The following is a 23,365-nucleotide window of genomic DNA, read 5'->3' on the forward strand; positions in this document are numbered from 1 at the left end:
CATTAATTCCCCTCAAATAAAATGTGGCATAGCAAGTCTGTGCTAATGCTGTACAGCTGCTGGTCCCCCATCCATCTGCCCCAGCTAGCTGGCCCATAGCTACAGCACCAGTCCTGGGGCCTCATGGGAGCCCCTTTATTCTACAACTCTACACCAGTGAGACATGGGAGCCCCTTTATTCTACAACTCTACACCTGTGAGACAGCCCTGGGAGGTCAGTACCATCATCACTCTCATCCTTGTGGGGCCGATGAGGAAACCGAGGCTCAGGGAAGGTTCAATATTACTTCATAGGTAATGGCTCTGGAGCCAGGAAGAGAGGCAGGTGGCCCGACTCTTGCTGGAAGCCAGTGTTAGGACATTCAGCATTTTCCACTGACCTTCCCATCACCAATGTCAGAAATACCAAACACTAGTCCGTACCCTGTCAGACCCACAGTTCTCTGCTCCAAATAACCCTGGCCATTGAGGGTCGCTCTAGGAAAGGCCTATACCTCCGCCCAAGCATGAGTGTCCACCTTTTGTCGACAACACCCAGACACCGCGCGCACACGCGCGCGCGCACACACGTATGTGTGCACCACTTCTGCTCGCCCTCATCCAAGGAGGTTCTCACAACACCTGCCAAGTCTTGCAGCAGGTTGCAATCTCCACTCCAAACCATCTAAGAAACATTCACTAACGGTCATAATTTTAAGTCCCTGTGTTTGAATATCTATACCCAGAACACTGGCAAGTGTCCAGCTCAGAGGCTAGTCTCAAACCTGTGCAACTCTACACCAACCACACTGAGGTGAGCGGTCTGAATCTGTGCTGAGGGACAGGCAGGCTAGAGGTGAGCCCTCAGTGGGGTGCAGGGAAACTGGCAATGGTTCAAGTCTGAGACCGATCTGGGTTAAATTCTGGCTCTACTGTGGTCTAGCAGCGGGACCTGGAGAAAGTCACTTAAGGGCACAAAGTCTGGGGCATCTGAGTGGGGCTGTGAAGGCTGAAGAGGAGTTTGCCACAGAAGAAACAGCCCTGGGAAGTCTGTTGCTCTGCTATCTTCTGCCAAACTGACTTAGTTCTTCGGTTTCATGACAATTCTTGTTCATTTGGATAACAAATACACCCTGTTCTCAGGAAACAATAGAGAAAGATCCCATATAGTCAGAGTACCCACAAAAAGTGCTTACTCAGCACAGAGCTGGGTGCCTGCGAACTGTGGTGTGGACAGCAGCCAAGGCCAATAGTGCCACGATCCAGGCTCAGTAGACTCTCCCAGAGAAGAGTCCTGGTGTGGCGTGGTGGTTTGATAAAGCACTGGACCGCAAAGTCGTTTTAAACTCACAAGGTTGGCGGTTCAAAGCCCTGGTGTGGCGCTGCGGTTTGATAAAGCACTGGTCCGCAAAGTCGGTTTAAACTCACAAAGTTGGCGGTTCAACCTCATCAGAAACACTATACAGGGTCGCTAGGAGTCCAAACGGACTCAATGTCTTTAATAACAACAGGCTTTCTAGTCAGATGGAGACTATGGCCATAAACCGCCCTTCAGGCCTGGAGTTGAACTCATCCCCAAAGCTCAAATTTCAGCCAAACAATTGTTGTTACTGTTAAGTACCATCAGTTCTGACTCATCGTGATTCTGCACAGGGTTTCCAAGGAGCTGCTGGTGAGTCTGAAGCGCCCAGCCTTGTGGTTCAAACCGCCCTTGCAGTACAGTACTTCCTTGTCCTACTGAGCCACAAACCATAGACAGGTCTCTAAGGGGAGTCCTGGTGTGGAGCTGTAGAAGAAAGTACTGGATCACAAGGTCAGTTTGAATCCCAAGGTCAGCAGTTGGAACTCACCAGCAGCTCTTTGGAAACCCTGTGCAGGATTCACTATGAGTCAGGCATTTAACAACATAAGGAGGAAGTGTAACAGCAGGGAGGTACCCCCTTCTTAGAATCTAGAATCGCCAGTTATTTGCAATCACAGGGGCAGCATTTACATGGGGACAAAGTTCAGAAGGGTTAGGAAAGAAGGAGGAACAGAAACAGGACTCAGGGAGGGAGTGAGACCTGGATGCGGAGCCCAGGGGAACTGGGGGCTGGATGTCAGACCTCCAGCACTGCTTTTGCTGCTTAGTTAGTGGTCTCTAGCTCCAACGGAGCTCTGGTAGCATAGTGGTTACAAATCGGGCTGTGAACCTTAAGGTCAGCAGTTTGAAACTACTAGCTGCTCCGTGGGACAAAGATGAGGCTTTCTGCTCCCATAAAGATTTACAGCCTCGGAAACCCTGTGCAGGGTCGCTATGGGTCGGAACCGACTCCACGGCACTTAACAACAACAACACCAACAGCAAGAGGAAATGATCCAGGAGGGGTGGGCAGGGCGGTTCAGCGCCGCTGCAGTGAACTGTTCAGGACCTGGGTGACATGCAGCCACCACGGGCTGGACCCAGGAGCCTAGGGAAGGCAGAGTCCAGGAGAGGAGAGAGGGAGGGTGGGCAGAAGAGAGACTCACAGCCCTATCACATTGCACCCACAAAGGAAGGGGCCACATGTGTTCTGCCCACCCCAGTGCTGCTGTAGCAGAAACAACAGGGGGGAGGGGGCTTCATTGTTTCACAGTTTAGAAGACTAGAAATCTACTTTCCGGGCTCTGAGGGGAGGCTTCCTCTCTCTGCTGGCTGTCTGAGCGTCGGCTCCTGGGATCTTCATGAGGCTGGGCAGGTCTCTTCCAGATCTCTAGCAGGTGCTCCCGACCAAGAGCCTGGGGCCACACGATGTGCCCCACGCCCAGCTTTTCTTGCTTGGTGGTATGGGTCCCTCTCATCTCAGCTTATCTCCTCTTTTTCTCTTGTAAGAGTGTAGGTGTTTGTAAGAGCTTGGGTGTTTGCAGACCACACCCACGGGAAAGTCTCCTTACGCGGGCTCAGAGCTGTGACAGAATGAAGTTGTTGTGGTTGTCAAGTGCCGTCAAGTCGGTTCCGACCCACAGTGATCCTGTATAGGGTTTCCGAGGAGCAGCTGGTGAGTCTGAACCGGTGACCTTGTGATTCAAACCAACTTTGCTGTCCAACGCATTAACCCATCGCACCACACCAGGACTCCCAGTGTAAGGAAGCAGAAAGCCTCATCTTTCACTGACAGTCCCTCTGGTAGTTTCGAACTGCTGACCTAGAGAATCGCAGCCTGACTTGCAATCTTCTTAAAACTGTCTGACTGATCACATCAAATCATATTATGGGGAATGTTACCATCATTATGTAACTGCCAAATGACATTATTACATAATTGCCAAGCCACTGAGAATCCTGGCCCAGCCAAGCTGACACATATAATGGGACGATGCAATTCCATCTATGGCAGTCCCCAAGCCTGGGCCAGGACTGAAAGCTCCGTGAAGGACGAGGGTCTTATTTCTCAACCCACAGCACTGATTAGCGTTGTCTGTACAGCACTGGTGTTCCTGGGGGGTATGAAAGGCTGCAGACACCCCAGGAGAAAAGCGGGGTGACCTACCAAAGCACCAGCTACTGAAAAGCCACCTTGTGGAGCGTGTGGTACATGCACAGACTACTTGGACACACAGGGTGTCACCATGGGTCCTGTTTCTCACAGCAGCACTTAGCAATGACAGCAACATTGACCCTGTAGTTTTTCAGCAAGTAGTTTCCAACTCATAGCAAGCTGACACAGGGTTTTCGAGGAGCAGCTTTGTGGTTAGCAGTCCAGTGTTTATCCTACAGTGACATACTAGGATATCAACCTTGTTGTTGTTCAGTGCCATTGAGTCAGTACCGACTCATAGCGGCCCTGTTTCCAAGGAGCATCTAGTGGGTTTGAACCATAGACCTTGTAGTTAGCAGTCCAGGGCTTATCCAACAGCGCTACACCAGGAAATCGACCTCTGTTGTAGTTAGGTGCCATCAAGTCGGTTCTGACCCATAGTGACCCAAAGCAGAATGAAGCACTGCCCGGTCCTGCGCTGCCCGCACAATCCTTACGCTCCTGCCCACTGCCCACTGCGACAATCCATTTTGTTGGAGTCTCCCTCATTTTCACTGACTCTCCACTTTACCAAGCATGATGTCCTTCCTTCTCCAGGGACTGGTCCCTCCTGACAACATGTCTGAAGTATGAGAGACAAAGTCTGGCCATCCTGGATTTGAAGGAACTCTTTGGTTGCACTTCTTCCAAGACAGATTGGTTTGTTCTTCTGGCAGTCCATGGTACCTTTAATATTCTTCACCAAGACCATAATTCAAATGCACCAATTCTACATTCTTCCTTATTCACTGTCCAACTTTCACATGCATATGCAGTTACCGAAAATACCATGGCTTGGGTCAGGTTGACCTCAGTCCTCAAACTGACATCCTGAACACTTTAATGAGGTCTTATGCAGCAGATTTGCTTATGCAATACACATTGTTGGATTTCTTGACTACTGCTTCTAGAGTATTGATGTGGATCCAAGCAAAATGAAGTCTTTGACAATTTCAATCTTTTCTCCATTTCTCATGATGCTATTTATGGCTCCAGTGGTAAGGAATTTTGTTTTCTTTACATTGAGGTGCAATTCATACTGAACGCTGTGGTCTTTGACCTTTACAGTTATTTTAAGTCCTCTTCATTTCCAGAAAGCAAGGTTGTATGTATCATCTGCATATTGCAGGATGTTCATGAGTCTTTCTAATGAGACTTCCATTCTTCCCATTCTACAGATGAAGAAACAGACTAAAAGCAGCCAGAGGGCCCTGCTGTATTCCCAGACATTCTGATCGCACCCCTGGCCTCAGACCATCCTGTGACCCTCACTGTCCCCTGCTCCCTCGCCTGCCAGGTACTGTACCCCCACTGGTTCCCTGACCTTTCTTGTTCCTGCTGCTTCCTAGAGACCGCTTGTATCCTACAGTCTGTCCTGTGGTTAGCTGGGCGTTGCTTTGTCCTTCCCACAAACTGGGAGAGGAGGGAGGCCCCACAAAATAGTCATCACTGCTGCCCAGTAAGCCGGTTACTGAATGAACTAACTACATAGCAGGAACAGTACAACAGCCGATGCCCAGCTGAAGACAGGACTCAGGCCAAGAGCTCTCTGAGAGGCAGGATCAGCAAATGCCTCTGAAAAGGGACTTTACGGATCACTCCGTCTAAGGTGCCTCGGGAGTTTAGGGGATGGCTATAGACCTCTTTGAGAACCTGAAAAATTTTACGGAATCACACCCAAGGAATGTGCACGTCTGTGTGCACACCCACATGGACAGTCACTCTGTCTGTCACACACACACTTACAATTGGGCAGGCGGCTTCAGTGTCTAAAGGGCATTAGAGACACCATATCAAACCCAACCTTTCCTCTCCCAATGTTTCTGGCAAGAAAACAAAGGTCCAGTCTTGTGGTCATCATTAGGACCCTTCACCAACATAGCCAGCTCTTTCCCTTCTGGACACAAGCTAGGTACTCATGACCACGTGACTTGCTTGGCCAATGAAATGCAAGCTGACGTACTGTGTCACTTCTGGGGGAAAGCCTTGAAACCCTGGTGTACTATCACTCTAGTTCTTCCCCTGTCACTGCAACCAGACACACTCCAGAGGTTCAGTATCCCACCAGCCGAGCCCCCAGCTGAGCCCTGTGGGCACGCAGCATGACAGAAATGAACCCTTGCTGTTTGAAACCACTAGGCTGTGAGGCTGTTTGTCATTGGAGGAAGACATAGCTCGTCCTAACTGACACATCTGCTCAAGACCAAATAGCCTATTTTGCTCATTAGACACCATCAATCCCAGTGTTTACTGGCCATCTACTGAGCCCAGACCCTGACTAAGGTGTTGTGGGAGATAAAAGATATAAAGCTAAATCAGGTCCACATCTGACAGACCCCAATTCAAACCCTGTCTATGGTAACCAGCATGTGCTGGAGGGGGCGAGGACTCACTCAGAAGAACCAACTATGCGTATCTCATATGAAGTCTACATTCAAGTTCAAGTCTACGTTGGTGTCTTGAACCAGACCATGGAGGGAATGTTACAGAAGACAGCAGATGTTACAAATAGGAATTCTCTTTCTTCCCAAAAGAGCCCTGTTGATGAAGGCAGAAGCGAAAGAAGAGCCAGAGGCTCTATACTACCCAGCAAGGATGGCTCACCTCACCAGCAAAGGGGTGGACCAAACCCTCTCTCACCTGACCCCTGACCTTTCCCCACAAGAAGAGCAGTCCTCACATCACAGAGAGTTTGTGACAGGGTGCGACGTACACATCTTACATCAGTGTGCCCAGTTTAGGACAGAGGCTCCCAGTGCAGGCATATTGAAATGGCTCCCAAGCTCAGGGAAAACTTCCCAAGCTCCCAAGTGGTGCTCTGGGCCAGGGGAAGCCGTGTTTGTGCTGACATCCCCACACGGCCAAGTGGGAGCTGGCCTGGCCCAACCCAGCGAGAAGAGTGGACACTGCTCTAAACAGGAATCAGTCACTCGGAGGAGAATCGGATCAAACCCAAGAAAGCACCCCATACACACACCCCAGTCTCCTAGAAGCAGTCAGGCTTGCTCAGGCCAGTTCCACGTCTCCTGGAGAGAATGCTTTCCAATACTGAAAGGGCCCTGTTCCAGGCAAATTCTGCCTAATTTCCTATTCAAAAGCTGCCAAGTTCTTGCTCATTGTTACACTGTTTGAAGATGTAAGAAAAAACAGCCAGGGGTGCACTATGGGTGCCTATTAGCAAGCATCCTTCTCTGAACCACCTGCTTCTCAAACCGGAAAGCGCTTTCGATCCAGCTTCCAGAAAGAAGGGAGGTCCAGCTGCCTGGCCCCGCTGCCAGTGTTTGGGGTAAACAGTTGCTTGGCTGTCCTGCACACACCTATCAGTGAGATAACCCACATCTCAGAATCCAGATGAGGAAGCCGCAGGAGCTCATGGAAGGATTCTTCCTGGCTCTTGGTCTCTCCTGAAACCTGGCTCTCAGAGCAATGACTCTGTCTTTCCTTCTATATCAAGTGGAAGCCCAGTTGTGAGGCAGCAGCCTCGGGGAACCATCTACCACCCTGCTGCCACCCCACCCGCTCAGCAGCCAGTAAGGAGCGCCCCATGGTGCCTGCATTATGCTATCGATACACTTACAGGGCTGGCCTCTTCGAAATGGGATGTCAGCAGAAAGGGCATTAAGGGAGGAAGAAAGATAAATATGTCCTTTCTGCAACCAGGGAGTCTCATAAAGAAGCATTAGGGGAGCTCACGCTGGAAAACACAAAGCATCCAGAAACACAGCGAGGAGCCAAGCCATTTGGCTGGCGCCACTGTCTAGCCACTCAACCACTGGTGGCCGGCTCCATGGCTCCAGGCTGGGGAGAAGGAACACTGGCCTAAATGCATCTCTTAGCCTTACCAGGGGCAGGCTGCTCCACGAGCTTTGTGGGGGGCACCAATGCAAATGCTAACAAGGTGGGGGTCATGTAAGGAGGCACCTGGGAGACACAGAGGACAAGGCAGGGAGGTGGTGAGAGACGGAAACCCAGAGATGGAGACTGAAAACCCATAGCAGTCACAACAGTAGAGACACCACAGGATACAACAAAGAGTAAAGAAAGAAGCAAGAGGGAGAGATGTCAGCTGGAGACTAAGAGACACAGACAGAGACAAGGAAGGAGAGACAGGCAGGTCAGCGGGCTGGAAGCAGAGAACACTGCAGGACACCCAGAGTGGGGGAGACCTCTTGGGGTGTAGAGGTGCAGGAACACCATAGAAATGGCTGTGAGACCACAGCCCTGAGGGGGGTCAAGTCCAGGAAGCATGAGGTCACAATGAAGTTTCTAGGGTCCACAAGGACAATTGTTCTCTGGCAGTCACCACGGGACTCCTGAGCCCTCGAAACATGGCTGGCATACAGATAGAATGAATTTTTTATTTGGTTTAATAAATTAAGTGTAAATGTAACAAACCACGTGCGGCTAGTGGAGACTACACCGGACAACTCGGTTCAAGGCATTAGTGCCTCTGGGCCAGAACACTAGGAAGCTCTGCAAGCTGGCCTTGACCGTTAGCACACCTGGCTGCTTGTCCATTCCCTCTCTCATCCCCAGCATGGACACTCGGTCCCCAGGGCCTTGGGGGCTGTGCTCCTGTTAGCCTGGGTTTTGGGTATTGTTACAATGTGTTCCCGTGATTCAGGACAAAGTGAAGTGTCTGAACCGGATCTATGCTGAAGGAAGCCATGCTCTGCACACCTCCGGGCACCACTCTGGGGGTCTGGGGCACTCCCTCCCTGCCCTGCGGCCTCCCTTTCTCTCAGCTGTACGGACCCACATCTCCGAGATGATGTGGGACCTACAGAACGAGACAGCCACACACAGCCCATGACTCACTGAGCGCTTTTTCAGGAGGGGTGAAGGTGAGAGACACAAACAAGGCAAAAGCTGATCCAGGCCTGCCTGCTCCGGCCTGATGGCAACAACGCAAAGCAGTGGTGGGCAGTGGGCAGTGAGCAGTGGGCAGGGGCAGCAGGAGCAGCACCCACCTGGCTGAGTCCAGCTCTGGGTTGGAGGCGCTGCCCGCTCCTCCTCCTCTCTAGCTGCGGGCTCTTCGAGTGAGCCGTGGGAGAAGGATGCTGGAGCAGCAGAGACCCGCCCGCCCGCCTGCCGGACGCTTGTCAGCACAGCAGGGAGAGCTCTGACGTGTGGCCACAGCCTAGACAGGCGGGCGGGTCACAGTGGGGCCCTGGCCAAGGCCTGGTTAAAGGGATATGCCCAAGCTGTATCTCTCACAGCCTCACCACTGTCCCCAGGGCATGGGGCAGGGAGAAGGTAAGCTAGAGACCCTAGTCTTACTATGAGATAGAGGCTGTCCACTCTAGCACCAGAAGCAAGTGATCTCTGCTGGGGGCAGAGCTACTGGCCAGCATACTTTGAGAACAAGGCCTCACCTCCTCTTACCAACTCCTTCAAGCCTCCCCTCCCCTCAGTCTCTCACAAATGCATCTCTCCGATTGTGCAAACAAGCTGATGCCTCTAGTTTCATACCCCCACCCCAGAGCTTACCATGGTTCCCTATTGCCCTCAGGACCTAGTGCCTCAGGTACACCCCACAGGGCCCTAACCCCCACCTCACACCTCACACTCTCCTCCAGCTCCAGCAAACAATCCCCACATTCATGCTTTGCACCCACCATTCCCTGGCCCTTTGTCGTCCTGGCACACTCCTATTCATCCCACTATGCCCTAATGTCACCATCCCTGGGGAGTTCTCTGTGACTTCTACCCCTCACCCTTCCTACTCCCAGCTGATGAATCACACTTTGCCTTTGGGCCCCCATCCCTCGGGGACGTTCTTCCGACAGTCATTTGTGAACGGCTGTCTCCCCAGAGGGGTGTGGAGCTGGTTGGCTCAGTGCAGGAAGACTGTCACAGTGGGGTGTCCTTGGGCGAGGAGTCCCTGTGGGAGCAAACAGTCAACGTACTTGGCTGCTAACCAAGAAGCTGGAGGTTCAAGTCCAACCAGGGGTGGTTCAGAAGAAAGGCCTGGAGGTTGACAACCGTATGGAGTCACCATGAACCAGTCCACTCGACAGTCACTCGGGCGTCTTATCTCCTGTCACTGCCTATCCCAGCTCCTGCCCACCCACTCCAAAGACTCTGTGCTGTGGTCAGGTCATCAAACAGGACAGGGCAGGAGGGGGAGGAAAAACGACAGAGAAATCAAGGACAGGAGAGGGGGGCAGGGGGGGGGTTGGCAAGAGGCTGCAGGAGGGAGAGTGGGAAGTGGTGAGGGCTAGAAGCCAGACAGCAGAAGGCCGAGGGGGAGAGATGAATGAAGAAGAAACTGGGGCAGAGCCGAGCTTTGGGGCCATCCAAGAGATAACGTAAAGCAGATAACATTCAGTGGGTCCCCTCAGCCTGTCTAGCTCAGCATTCCCCAGAGGTTCCAATGTGATCACACAATCCAGTGGCTGCTATTGAAAGGGGCTTTAAGGGGCATCTCTTTGGACCACTAGGGGAGATCTAGCAAACGTATTTGGGCTACACCATCTACCTACTAGCTGGCACTCTCTGCACAAGGAGGTCCCCCTGATGGGCTGTGGGTGGAACCCCCGAAATGAGGCACACTTGTCTACGTGTATGTGCTATGGCCCACTGTTTTTGTCTGCCTCTGCTCTCCTCCTTTCTGGGGCTGCCACCTGTCCCTGTCCACGTGATCCTGGTAGGAGTCTCAATCAGAGGACATAGCTTCCTGTGATCAAGGGTGAACACATAACCTAGGACAGGGCAGGGGGTTGCAGCAGAGATCATTAGAATCTTCCCTGAGATTTTATACACAGATACTGAAAACAAAAAGAACTATCACTTTTTATCAGGGTTACAAGTTCTAGCAGCTCATCTTTGCCACCACCTGGGGAGAGCCCATCTGGCCATAATGCTAACACACAGGTGCTGAGTCAGAAGCCACAGAGAGACACTGAACATGAATGACACTATCGGGCAGCTGGATCCAGCCATGCCTGCAGTCCTCTCTTAAGACTGCACAGATACTTCCATACAGTTACAACATTCAATTCCACTCTCCCCTTACCTCTGCCAGCTTGGAGAGTATTTTTGCCACTTCTAACCACAAGTCCTGACTACTGCATTTTCCCATATGCCCATCAGCCTCAAAACACTAGGGGAACAGGAAGCACGAGCGCCTGGCTTGAAGCAAAGAATGACGTGTGGCATCTGCGGCTCATTTTGTTCTGACAATCTTCCTAGCACCTGACAACCAATGTCTACACCTCAGGTTACTCGTCTACAAGAAGGCTTCAAAAGTTGTGGGAATATGTATGTTGTTTTGTGGTAATGCTGGTTTCTTTGTTCTGCATGCCTTCCTGTGCTGAGTTCGTGTTTTTTGTGTTCTTTCTTGTCCGTTTCTTCATAGTTTTAATGTTTCCATTGTCTTGGTATGTTGTGAGGTATTAATTTTCTTTGAGGTTCCATTATAGTCTGATTAACTTTTTCCTCCATTTAAAAGTCTGTTTTATCCTGTAATCTACTTGACCTCCTCACCACCTGGGTCTCCGTTCCTATGGTTTTACCTTCTTTTCACACTGTAATTGTTTTGGTTGTAGACTGACCTCCCAGATCCTCTGAATTTGTTCTTATAGTTTTGTTCTGTTCTGCACTCTTTCATCTGTCAATTAACTTCCGGGTGTTGGTACTGCCACTATGTCAATCTCTGGCTATTGTCTGTTCTTGTTGATTCTCAGTCCAAAGAACTCAATTTAGGGTTGGCTTTGGCAAATCCCTTAGCTTCTGTTTATCTGGGAATGTTTTTATTACACCATCGTATTTGATTGACAGCTTTGCTGGGTAGACGATTCTTCGTTGGCAGTTTTTTTTCCATTCAGGGTTTTATACGTGTCTCCCCATTGCCTTCTTGTCTGCATGGTTTCTGCTTCTAAAGTCTAAATACTGCACAACCCTTTCATGTCATTTCTCCACACACATTTTGAGGCCTCCTTGTATGTAAACTGGAGATCACAAAGCCCTTCTTCCCAGGTTTTTGTTTAGAGAATGAAAAGTACAATAACTTGCAATGCTCCTAGACGGTGCCTGGCATACAATAGGAGCTCAGTGCTCAATCCCTCCTGTTTACACTGTATTACACGGGAAGAAAAAAACATTTCCTCCTGACAGTTGGCCATTTCCCTCTGTGGGAGAGGAGTGGGGTGTAAGAGTGAGGCTGAGGCTGAGGGAGCAGAAACTGCTTACTCATGTTTACTAGTCCTACCTGCAGTAAGACAGTTCCCCCAGGAATGGTGAGCTGTAAACAGTACTTCGGGGCATTCTCCCAGGACAGCAGTTGAACGTCTTCAATAGCACTATAGGAAACCGAGTTTTCCATGTACCCAGTTGGCTGTAGGGAATAAGAAAAAGAAGACAGACATTAGCTACAACATCAGGCCTAACATCTGAGCCTCCCAAGAAGGTTCCTGAAAACAGCCCCTCCTCTGCTGACAAACCAAGGGTGCTGGCACTGAAGCTCAGAAACTCTCGGGGCAGTTAGTGTGTGTGTGTGTGTGTGTGGGCAGGGGTGGGGGGGTGATTCAACCAGGGGCACCTAAGAGCAAGATCTGTGACATGCTCCTCCTGTGGGGGCTTACAGAGGGCCCAGCTCAGGGCAGAACATGGGTCACTCCATCCCTCACTACCACCAGGCCACCATCATCTCCTGCCCCGAAGCCAGAAGCAGCCTCCCTGCCTCTCCTATTTTGGAATCCATTCCTGCATCACATTCTATTGCACAATCCTTCCCCGGGTGCAGTCTCTCCCCAGCATCCAGGCCATATTCCACTGGACCACCCCCTCCCCAGTCCAGTCTACCCCCAGCATCTGGTATCATGTTCCACTGGACTACCCTTTCTCCTGTCCAGTTCCCCATGCCCCCCAACCAGCATCCAGGCCACGTTCCACTGGACCACCTCACTCCTCTGTCTGACCTCAAGTGTGTTATAGATTGGACTGTGCCATTCCCCTGCAAAAAGATATGATAAAGTTCTAGCACCCACAGCCTGTGAATATGGCCTTGTTTGGATAGAGGGCCTTTGCAGATATTAACAGTTAGCATGGGGTTAAACCAGAGCAGTAAAGCAAACCTAAAACACCCAGGTTCGTGTCTCTTTCCTAGCTCCTTGGCTGCTTGTTGATGTACCTTCATGACGTCTTACCCTCATGACGTGACAGTAAGTTTGAAGAAAGAAGACCGTATTTCCAAACAAGGTCACATGTACAGGTACTGAGGTGAAGCATTATTCACACCCTAACACTCCCAACCGAGGATGTACTCTAAAATATAGCCTTCTAGCAAACACAGAATCACTAAACTATTCCTATGACCCCAAAAGCCATAGCGAAGGCTGCCAGGGAGCCACAGGACAGTATCATGGACACACTAGGAAAAAGTTGGGAGACTTCCTTTTCCCACCAGAGCCTCCTCGAAACCCTGAAATGGAGGGAGGCACTGGAGGCCCCGTGTAGCGTAGTGGTTATGAATTGGGCTGCAAATCTCATGGTCAGCAGTTTGAAACTACCAGCTGTTCCGTGGGAGAAAGATGAGGCTTTCTGCTCCCATAAAGATTTACAGCCTCGGAAACCCTGTACAGGGCCGTTATGAGTCAGAACCGACTCCACAGCACACAACAACAACAATCCTTGAAATACTCAGCTACCTTGCTCACAAGGAGCCCTGGTGGTGCCATGGTTGAATGCTTGGCCACTAGCCAAAAAGTCAACAGTTCAAACCCACGAGTCACTCCATGGAAGAAAAGGCCTGGTGATCTGCTCCCGTGAAGGAACCCAAGGGGGCAGTTCCACTCTGTCCGACTGGGTCTGCATTCATTGGAATCATGTGGATGACACCCAAGGACAAGAGCCTACCAGTGATGTGTAGGGCTGGAGATGAGGGAGGGGTTCAAGTTCTTCCTTTCACGACACTGGCTTTCTGTTTCTGGGGAAGGGCTGGGTATAAATAAGTACACACAGTATTCATAAAGCATGGGTACTGCTTCCCCGCTGTTGGAAGTAGAACCGATTAAGAGCAGTGTTTTTAGAAACACATCAAACCTGCGTTTGATCCACTTACTATGACGTTACAATACCGCTGTGAGCCAGTTTCCCCCAGGGGTAAACTGAGAAGTGGGTATTAAAGGAGATGCTATTTTCCAGGGGCTTAATTAGAAATGTACCTGGAGCCCATGGAAGGGTTCTAATAAAAAATCAGATGCTTCCTCTGTGGCCTTCTTCCCCCAAACCCACAGCCCTAGTCTGACCACAGCAAAGACATCAGACAAATCCCAGTTGAAGGATGCTCTGCCAACACCTGACGAGTACTCTCCACAACCATCAAGACCCCAGAAACTATCACTGCCAGGCGGACCCCAAGGAGAGGTGATGAGTGAACACCAACCATGTATACTACTGAATGAGAGAAAGGGATGAGGGGGAAACTGAGGAAATGTGTTCAAGAATAACACATCAGTACCGGTCCATTGGCTGTGACCCATGTACCACACTAATGCAATATGATTAACAACAGGGGAAGCCGGGTGTGGAACTATGGGAATTTTCTATGCCATCTTTGTAAATCTTTTCTATAAATCTAACACTAGTGAAAAATAAACTCTTGTTAAGAAGGTGTAAGTGCTGCTGCCTGATCTGTCACCACGACCATCGAGTATTGTCATCGTCACCACTACCACCACCAGAGTCTAGTCAGAATGCAGGAGACTGCAGGGAAGCCTCTCAGCGCTGCCCTTCAGGAGGATGGAGGCCCTCCTTGGTCCTAGGTCCATTCCAAGTGTTGGGACAATTTGACATTCTTAGGTGTCGGGACAACTGATCCTTCTCTGAGAATGGGAGCACGCTGAGCGGAGCTAAGAGTGAAAGAGATTGCACAGGTAGTGCTGGTGTGCCGTTGAGTCGATGTGATGTACAACAACACTACTGCATAGAGGACAACTGCCCCAGAGGATTGTGGTTATTGTTAGATGCCATTGAGGCAGTCCCAACCAATAGCAACCCTGTACAGGGTTTCCAAGGAGCGGCTAGTGACCTTGTGGTTCAAACTGACTTTGCAGTCCAGCGCAATGACCCACAGCGCCACCCCAGGACTCCCCCGATAGGGTGTCCGGGCTGTAATCTTTATAGGAGCATTTTGCCAGATTTTTCTTCTGTGGAACAAAGTTGATTCCAACTGCCGACTTATCAGTTAGCAAGAGTGCTTAACCAATCATACCACCAGGGTTCCTACATGGCTGGAGGATTGAATTAGATAAAAGGAAAAATCAAGTTCTCCTCCGTTCGAGGGCAGCTAGAAAATCCATTCTAGCTCCTTCTAAAAGGAATACCTGAGGGGACATTAAGTAGGCTAAAGAGTTGTTTTCTCCAGCTAAAAGCAGTAGGTGACATACTGTGTGTGGTTCTACTTACACATGCAAAGTCACTGGGACACAAATCAGATCGGAGGCTGCTAGCATGCTGGGGTTTAGAGAGAGAAGCCTGGTGGCACTGTGGGTTGGCATCAAGCCATTCACCACAAGGTTGGTGGTTCAAGCCTACCAACCACCCAGAGGGAGAAAGATGAGGCTATTTGCTCCCATAAAGATTTATAGTCAGACACCCTATACAGGGTCACTATAAGTCGAAATCAACTCGATAGATGTGGATTTGGTTTGTCTTTTTGGACAGGTGGACAGGGGACTGACTACAAAGGGGTTTAGAGAAACATATTTGAGAGGTTCTCTGTCTGGGCTGCAGTGGTTAATGTACCTGCTCGTGTGAGTTCATGGATCTATCTCACACTGTCCTTCTTAAGTGCCGATGAGTCCAAGGAGCGGCTGGTGAGTTTGAACCACCAACCTTGCGGTACAAACTGACCTTGCGGTCCAGTGCTTTATCCTACAACGCCACACCAGACTCCAATCTCATACCAAAAAGGAGCAAATTCTTTTTATGTCAATTATAACTCAAGAAACCTGACTTAAAATAATACACAAATATTGAAGATAATTTGGGAATAAAATCTTTCTGGTAAAAGCTCATCAAAACCACCACTAACATTCAAATAGGTTTCCTTCCCAAATATTTAAAAACATACATATAAATACATACACACAGACACATATTTATCTATATACATTATTGTTGTTGTTAAGTGCCATCAAGTCGGTTCAACTCATAGAGACCATGTATAGGGTTTTATAAGGAGTGGCTGGTGGGTTTGATCTTGTGGTTCAAACTGATCTTGAGGTCCAGTGCATTAACCCACAGCACCACACCAGGACACACACACACACTCTCTCTATGTATGTATGTATGTATGTATGTATGTATGTATGTATGTATGTGTACATATATTTATGTGTGTGTGTATACATACATACATACATACATACATACATACATACATGGTGTGGTGCTGCAGGATAAACACTATAGACCTCAAAGTCAGTTTGAATCACAAGATCTGTGGTTCAAACCCACTAGTCGTGCCTCTGAAACCCTATACAGAGTCGTTATGAGTTGGAACTGACTCAACAGAACTTAACAACAATACACATATGCGCCTGCACACACAGATAAAATTTTAACAGAGTCAAAATCAATCAGCATATAGGCACTTATATTTCAGGTAAAATGTCAACATACGTGTATCCTACACTCTGAACAACTGAGAGAGGCTGTCTAACCGTTTACCACTCTTGATTTAATCTCTGCCCTGTCCCCTTCCCACCACAGGACAGGACCCTTGTTTCATTTCATGCCTACTATAAACAACTCCGAATTGAACATCCTTGTGAAACATGTTTTTCTACCCTATATTTAGGATTATTTCCTTAGGCCAGATTCCCAGAAATGGAATTACTGGGACAAAGGGTAAGAGCATATTTTATATCACTGCCAAATTGCTCTCATTAAAGAGATATTAGCGAACAGCGGGAAGCCCGGGCAGAGGAAGGAGGGACTTGGTCCTGGGCCGCTGCCTGATGGGTCTTGGAGAAGCAATGCGCTCGGCCAGGTGAGTTCTGGACAACGGGAAAGCTGAGTGGCCGTGGTGTGCTGACCTGGTGAGCTGTCTGAGACAAGTTCCCACCAACCCTGACTCCACACAAGAAGGGCCCTCCCAGACCCACTCGACAAGGTCCCTGTGGTCATACCAAGTCTGTACCAGGAAATAACAATCAACAATGATGGCAGTAACAGTAACAATGCAGTTGCAGCCCTGACGTCTCATGCTCTGTCCTTTTTTTTCAATGACAGCTGAAGGACACATTACACACGCCCCACCCCCCACCTCCACCCCCGGGACATCGTGCTGGGACCCTGGGTAACATTTATCATGCTAAGTAAAGGAACCACGGTGAGGCTCCCTACAATAAGCACTGGGCCGTGAACCACAAGGTCCAGTTTGAGCCTACCAGTCGCTCCGTAGGAGAACGATGAGGCTTTCTACTCCCCTAAAGATTTAAACAAGCCTTGGAAACCCTATACAGACTCGCTGTGAGTCAGAATCACCAACTCCAAAGCACTTAACAACAACAACTAAGTAAAAAATTCACGCACACTGCCTCATTCAATCTTACAACTGCAGGGGTAGGGCTATAGTCATTCACATACTACAGAAGAAATTGAGGTACACAAGGACTATGGGATCCAGCCCGAAGAACGTGTGTTCTTCACGCCTACTTTTCCCCAAACATATTCTGGCCAGAGCCAAATTCTAACGGACACCTCTGGGCACATGTACACTGTTAACAGAGACTGTGGGGAAGTGGAGCCGGAGAGGAGTTTCAGCCAGGATGCAGGGGCCTTTCCCACAAATGCTGCTAGTGCCACTGCAGAAGGCAGGCCACCAGGACACCTCCAGCTCAGCTCGGCCTCCACGGCAAAAACCACAGGCACTTGGGAAAGGCCAGTCAAAATGTTTTGATGTTCCCTTTAATCCCACAAAGGCAAAAAGAAACAGTTCCCAGCGAGGCGGGCCAGTCTGGGTCACAGACCCAGCATAGCTTTGATGCCTTTTACAAGCTCCTCCCCTTGATGTGGCAAAACCAGAGACACTGAGTGGTCGTAACAGTATACCTACATAAATAACAAGTACATGTAAAGTGCGGAAATGACGGAATTACATTCGTAAAGTTCTGGCCTAGTGTGTCCATGTCTTGTGACATTTACAGAAGTGAATTTTGGTCTCATTCACCCTCATTCAATAGTCCAGAAAATGTTACTTTCCATCATATTTGTATAATAAAGGCATAAACAATGTCAAGAAGTCACAGACTGAATTTGTGGTACCCGGTAATCAGAAAACAAAACAGCTGAAAGAGTACATATGCTCGAGGGCAGTGCTCAGCTGGGCCTGAGAGTGATGGAGTGCTCTGCGGTCGCTCTGCACCAAGGCACACCACACCAGACACAGGACGATGGGCTGGTCCTGTGGCGGGCAAGGACAGTTGCCCATGTGTTTCTGGGCCCCCCCAGCACCAGGCACACATGAAGTCAGGCAGCAGGACAGTGTGGGAGCAGGCACGCACTACCTGGATCCTGAGGGGACCCCTGGGCAGCCAGTGAGACCCATGCCACTGTGCCCACGGTTCTCACATGCAACACAGCATTTGAATGGGCAGGGCAGTGTCACCATAGACAGCAGGATGGGATAGCATGGCTGTGGCTGCGGAGTGGCATCTCTGGCCTGCAGACGTCAGACCCATAGACCCCCTGATCTGGGATTCCCTCCTGTATTCAGAAGTGATTTTCAGAGCAGGCAGGACTCCTGCTCTCGGGAGACAGGGGAGGTTGGTGAGGATCAGCTACTGAGAACCAAACCTTCACATTAACAGGCACCAACACTTAACATGAAATTCACGGGACCGAAACAAAAAGGAAATTGCAGTCAGCAATGTGTAAAAAACTATTGGTATAGTTCACTTATGAAAATAATGTGTACTATGCAAAAACAGAATGTGGACATTATTTGTGGGAAAATATGATAATTAAACCCGCGCTCATTGCTCCAGGATTATTATTATCATTACTACTGTCCACTGGTGACCAAGGAACCCTAGTGGCACAATGCTTACAGAGTTGGCTGCTAATTCCAACCATGGTGGTTGAAACCCACCCAGTTCCAAAAAGCTTAAAGAAAATCCTATGGGGCAGTTCTACTGAAATAGCTGCTACTCGTGAGAATCAACTCGACAGCACCTAACAACAAGTGGTGAGCTGAGCAGCAACCCTGCGGTGCTGTTGGAGTAGAGGGACCCCACCATCACCCTGTGATGCCAGGCGATGCCACTACTATTTGGGCCGAATCGCTCAAATGGAAACGAGACAGTGCCCGCCCAGCACTTGGACAGGCTGAGGGAGTAAAACATAAACAACGTGCAATCTGCCCACGCACTGGAATACTACTCAGCCGTTAAAAGGAATGGCATCCTGATGCACACTACAGCAGGAACCAACTCTGCAAACATCACGCGTGTCAAAGGAGCCAGACACAAAAGAGCACATGGTGAATGGTTCCACCAATAAGAAAAGTCTGGAATAGGCAAATCCACAGAGACAGGAAGCAGAGAAGGGGTAGTTGGGGCCTGGGAGAAGGGGCGTGTCTTCTGAAGGAGACGACTGCAGAAGCGTATGAAATACACAAATGACTGTCTGTACCGTTTAAAATGGTGACTTCGACTGCCTGTGGACTGTATCTAGATTTTCCACAGGAAATACTAGTAGCTGTTTGTGGAGAGAGTCACGCAGAATGATGACTGTCATGTGCTACAATTATGTTGTCCCCTGAGCCAAGAGCAGGAAGCTCAGGAGAGGAGTGGGCGACAGGCGGGAAGTCAGACACCTAGAATGGGGGCTGCTGTTTCAGTAGTTACCAACACATGGAGGAGGCTGCTGTGTGCCTCCGCCAGGAGGAAGTGGGGGCTCCGTTCAAATCCTCTCCAGGTTCCGCTGTCATCCACAGACGGCTCGGTTCTGGAGAGGAAGGCTGGTGTCTAGGGTGACAACCAGCTGAGTATCTGACACCAAGCAGGAGAGTGGTCATGATCTAGGACCAGACTCCAGAGACCCCAATGAGACCACTCCTTCTCCCAGGCTCACCCACCTCCTCTCCCCTGATCTCAGCACTCCTCGAGCCCACGATCCTTGGGGGTTGGGAGGGGCCGTCTGGGGATCCCAAGGACCAGAGGACAGGACAGGGAGACCAACACCCCCTCGGTGCCTGTGGCCGGGCCCTCAGCAGAAGCACAGGACAGGGCAGGACAGCCAGGTCATTGTCCGTGGACTTGGATCTTCAGTGGGTCAGGAAGCCTACTCCGGGCTCATTAATCTCCAGGCCAGCTACGGCAGCTGCCCCTTTTATGGCCAAACAGCTCAAGAGGTTTAATAATAGAGCAAAAGATGGATATTTCCACGTTCAGACCTTCCAACCAGAGTCACCCCCATGAGCTTGGGAAGATGGACGGGATTCTGGGTCCCTGGGGTGCAGCAGCTGGCATCCATCTGACGGATGGGACTCTGGGCTGGGGGAGGGGAGGGTAATGCTAGGCACAGGGATGCCTCGAGGCCAACACTGTTTCCACCCAATGAGCCAGCAAATCCTTCAAGGGCAGGAGCAGCTAATGTGGGCGGTCCATGGGTCACAGCTTGCCAATCTCTGATCTAAACCACTCGAAGAACACAAGCATGTGATTAATGAATGAAAGAGAGAAAATGAGTGAAAGACATTTTCTCTTCCTGCTTGTTTTCCAAGGTGTTTTGGTGGGTGGGGAGGGAGGACATGGATCTACTACTTGGCACATCCACCAGGATAGGTCTCCCCAAGGAATCCTAGAGGTCACTGTTGCCAGCAATGTCCTGTGTGAGGAGTGACTTTAGCCCTGACCCTACATTCTGTAGGAGTAACAGACAAGTTCTGCAGAAATTTCCCAGAGGACACACTTGAAGCACATCCCTAAATGTAACCAAATGACGGGCAGCCCAGAGACACGGGTACTTGCCCACAGAGACGCATGCGTCCACTGGGGTGGGGTGCTGGAGATGACCTAGGAGGTAAACCACCAGCACTCCAATGGGAGGGGCAGAATTCAAATGGTCCAATAAGCACAAGGCAGCGAATGCTAGGAGCAGTTCATGGAGCTGAGACACATGTCCTGACTCGTCCAACGCTGCCTGACTTGCCCCAGAGCCCTGTAATGAATCATCTTGCTGTCAGCACTAAATAACCACCAGTCCCTCTCAGCACAGGAAACGGAGGAAGAAGGGAAGCAGGAGAAAGGGAAAGAAGAGGTCCCTTGGAGGAGGAAATGTACAGGTGCCATGTGGTTTTCCTGTTCCTGACCCCAGCCTTGACCATTTCACCAGCCACCTCAAGGGACAGTCTGGCCCAGAACCCATTTAGAAACCTGTGGAAGCCATCCAAAGACACTTCAGTTCGCTGACTGAGTGCACCAAGAAAAAGAAGAGTAATTTACAACAGAACAGGACACCCTGAAAAGATGTGGCTGCTGCCCGTCACCAAGGTGCAAGATGACAACGCCCACAGACAGTGCTGTTTCCTGAGGAGCACATTCACCCTGGATCTGGGGCCTGGCCAGACCCACCTCACAACACTGAGACTCCATCTCTGTCCGCTCATTATTGTCAGAGGCACCACACTGCACTATCCGAAATGTCTACTTCTGGTCAGCGTTTCAAGGACTGGTCTTTTAACATGCCAATAGGTGGGTTTGTTTGGTGTCTTTGAGAGTCTGCTGTCCTTTCAAGACTGCTGGTGGAGCCCCCACTTTAGTTGGGGCCATCAGGGATGTCTGCCCTGAACATCTTACAGACTCACAACATCTTTTCCACCATATGAGACACAGGATTTGGAACCGGGATCTGTTACAGGCACCAGAACTTGCAAAAGAGAACGGGTCTTTTTTGGGAAGGTGAAATGTGGGCTCTTTCTGCAGTTATTGGGCTACAGTGGGTCTGTCTTTTATGCAGGTAAGGTTAGCTCGTAGGTCTTACAATCCAAGGATGTCGCTCCCCACTGAGACTCAGCCCATGTGGCTGTCACCTTATCAGTATAACCAGATGGAACTACGTGTCAGTCACCTTATCACCAGCATCACAATCATTAGAATGCATACTGATTGAAAATAATAAAACTAATATTCAAGATAGACATTTAGATACATTCATTAAAAGCACCATCTTCAGAATGCAAACCCAAACCGCAATGTAATGCCACCACGCACCCACCCAAATGGCTGTAAAAAATATTGTTGTTGTTGTTGTTGTCAGGTGCCATCGAGTTGGAACCGACTTATAGAGACCCCATGTACAGCAGAACGAAACAATGTCCGATGGGCCAACCTCACTACCGCTGCCACACTTGACGCCATCAATGATGCTACCTGGCTGATCCATCTCGTTAGGGGTCTTCCTCTTTTTCTCTGACCCTCCACCTTACCCAGCATGACATCCTTCTCCAACCACTGTTTCCTCCTGACAACATGTCCAAAGTATGAGAGACGAAGCTTAGCCATCTTGGCCTCCAAGGAGCACTCTGACTGCACTTCTTCCAAAACAGATCTATTGGTTCTTTTGACAGTCCAAGCAGGCACTTTTATTATTCTCCTCCAACACCACAACTCAAAGGCATCAATCCTTCTACGATCTTCCTTATTCACTGTCCAGCTTTTGCATCCATATGAGGTCATTGAAAATACCATGGCTTGGGTCAGGCGCACCTTAGTCCTCAAGCTGACATCTCTGCTCTTCAACACTTTAAAAAGTTCCTGTGCAGCAGATTTGCCCAATGCAATACGTCATCTGGTCTCTTGACTGCTGTTTCCACGAAGTGTTGATAGTTGGTCTAAGAAGAATGAAGTCATTGACAACTTCAATCTTTTCTCCATTGATAAGAATGTTGTTTACTGGTCCAGTGGTGAGGATTTTTGTTTTCTTGACATTGAGATGCAATCCATATCGAAGGCTGTGCTCTTTGATCTTTATCAGTAAATGTTTTAAGTCCTCTTCACTTTCAGCAAGCAAGGTTGTATCACCTGCATATCGCAGGTTGTTAATGAATCTTCCTCCAATCCTGACGCCATGTTTTTCTTCATAGACGCTAGCTTCTCGTATTATTTGCTTAGCATACATGTTGAATAAGTATGGTAAAAGAATACAACCTTGTCGCATAGTTATATATAATAAAACTTTAAAAAGATACCGTCAAGTATTGGCGAGGTTGTGGAGAAACCTGAATGCTCACACATTGCTACGGTTAAGTGTCAACTGATGTAACAGGTTTGAAACCCAATTCGGCAGCATCTACGAAAGGTGAATAAACTCCTGGGATATCCTCTCCACTGCTAGATATGCCCACTAAAAATGTGTACAGATATTCATCAAAGGAGACAATCAAAGAGTCATCGCAACCCCTCAATGCCCATCAACAGTACAGAGGGTAAATAAGTTCTGATGTGTTCACCCAGTGAAAACTACACCAAAATGAGAATGAACAAATTTCAAGGCTCCGCAGCACACATAGGCACATGGTAACCATCAACGGGCTGTCTCCTAATAGATCCCACCCCAGACAGCTTAGGCAATGATCAATCCAGGGGACCAGGTGCTTCCAGCTAACCTCGGTCCTGTTGCACTGAGGCATGCATGTTTCCTTTTTCATTGACAAAGACTCTTCTATCCCTGTCCATCTGCCATTCTGATCAAGTCAAAATAAACATGAATCTTACAATTAGTATTACCAAGACAAACTAAACATATTGTCTCAAAAACAAAACCTAAACAGTACACACAAACAAATAAACCACAGAGAATTTACTTCATTCAGCCTCTTCTTTTTTTTTTTTTTTTTT

The 23,365-nt window shown here is 49.3% G+C and overlaps 1 protein-coding gene across 1 annotated transcript in view; it reads right to left on the bottom strand.

Moving 5' to 3' along the window:
* CMIP (c-Maf inducing protein) overlaps nt 1-23,365 on the bottom strand; it is a 218,159-nt gene that overhangs the window by 75,767 nt on the left and 119,027 nt on the right. Inside the window, exon 2 of the mRNA XM_006860139.1 lies at nt 11,728-11,853. Coding sequence (XP_006860201.1) covers nt 11,728-11,853 — 126 coding nt within the window. The remainder of the gene's footprint in view (nt 1-11,727; nt 11,854-23,365) is intronic.

This window comes from Chrysochloris asiatica, unplaced genomic scaffold (assembly GCF_000296735.1).
Source record: "Chrysochloris asiatica unplaced genomic scaffold, ChrAsi1.0 scaffold00037, whole genome shotgun sequence".
Classification (NCBI taxonomy): Eukaryota; Metazoa; Chordata; class Mammalia; order Afrosoricida; family Chrysochloridae; genus Chrysochloris; species Chrysochloris asiatica.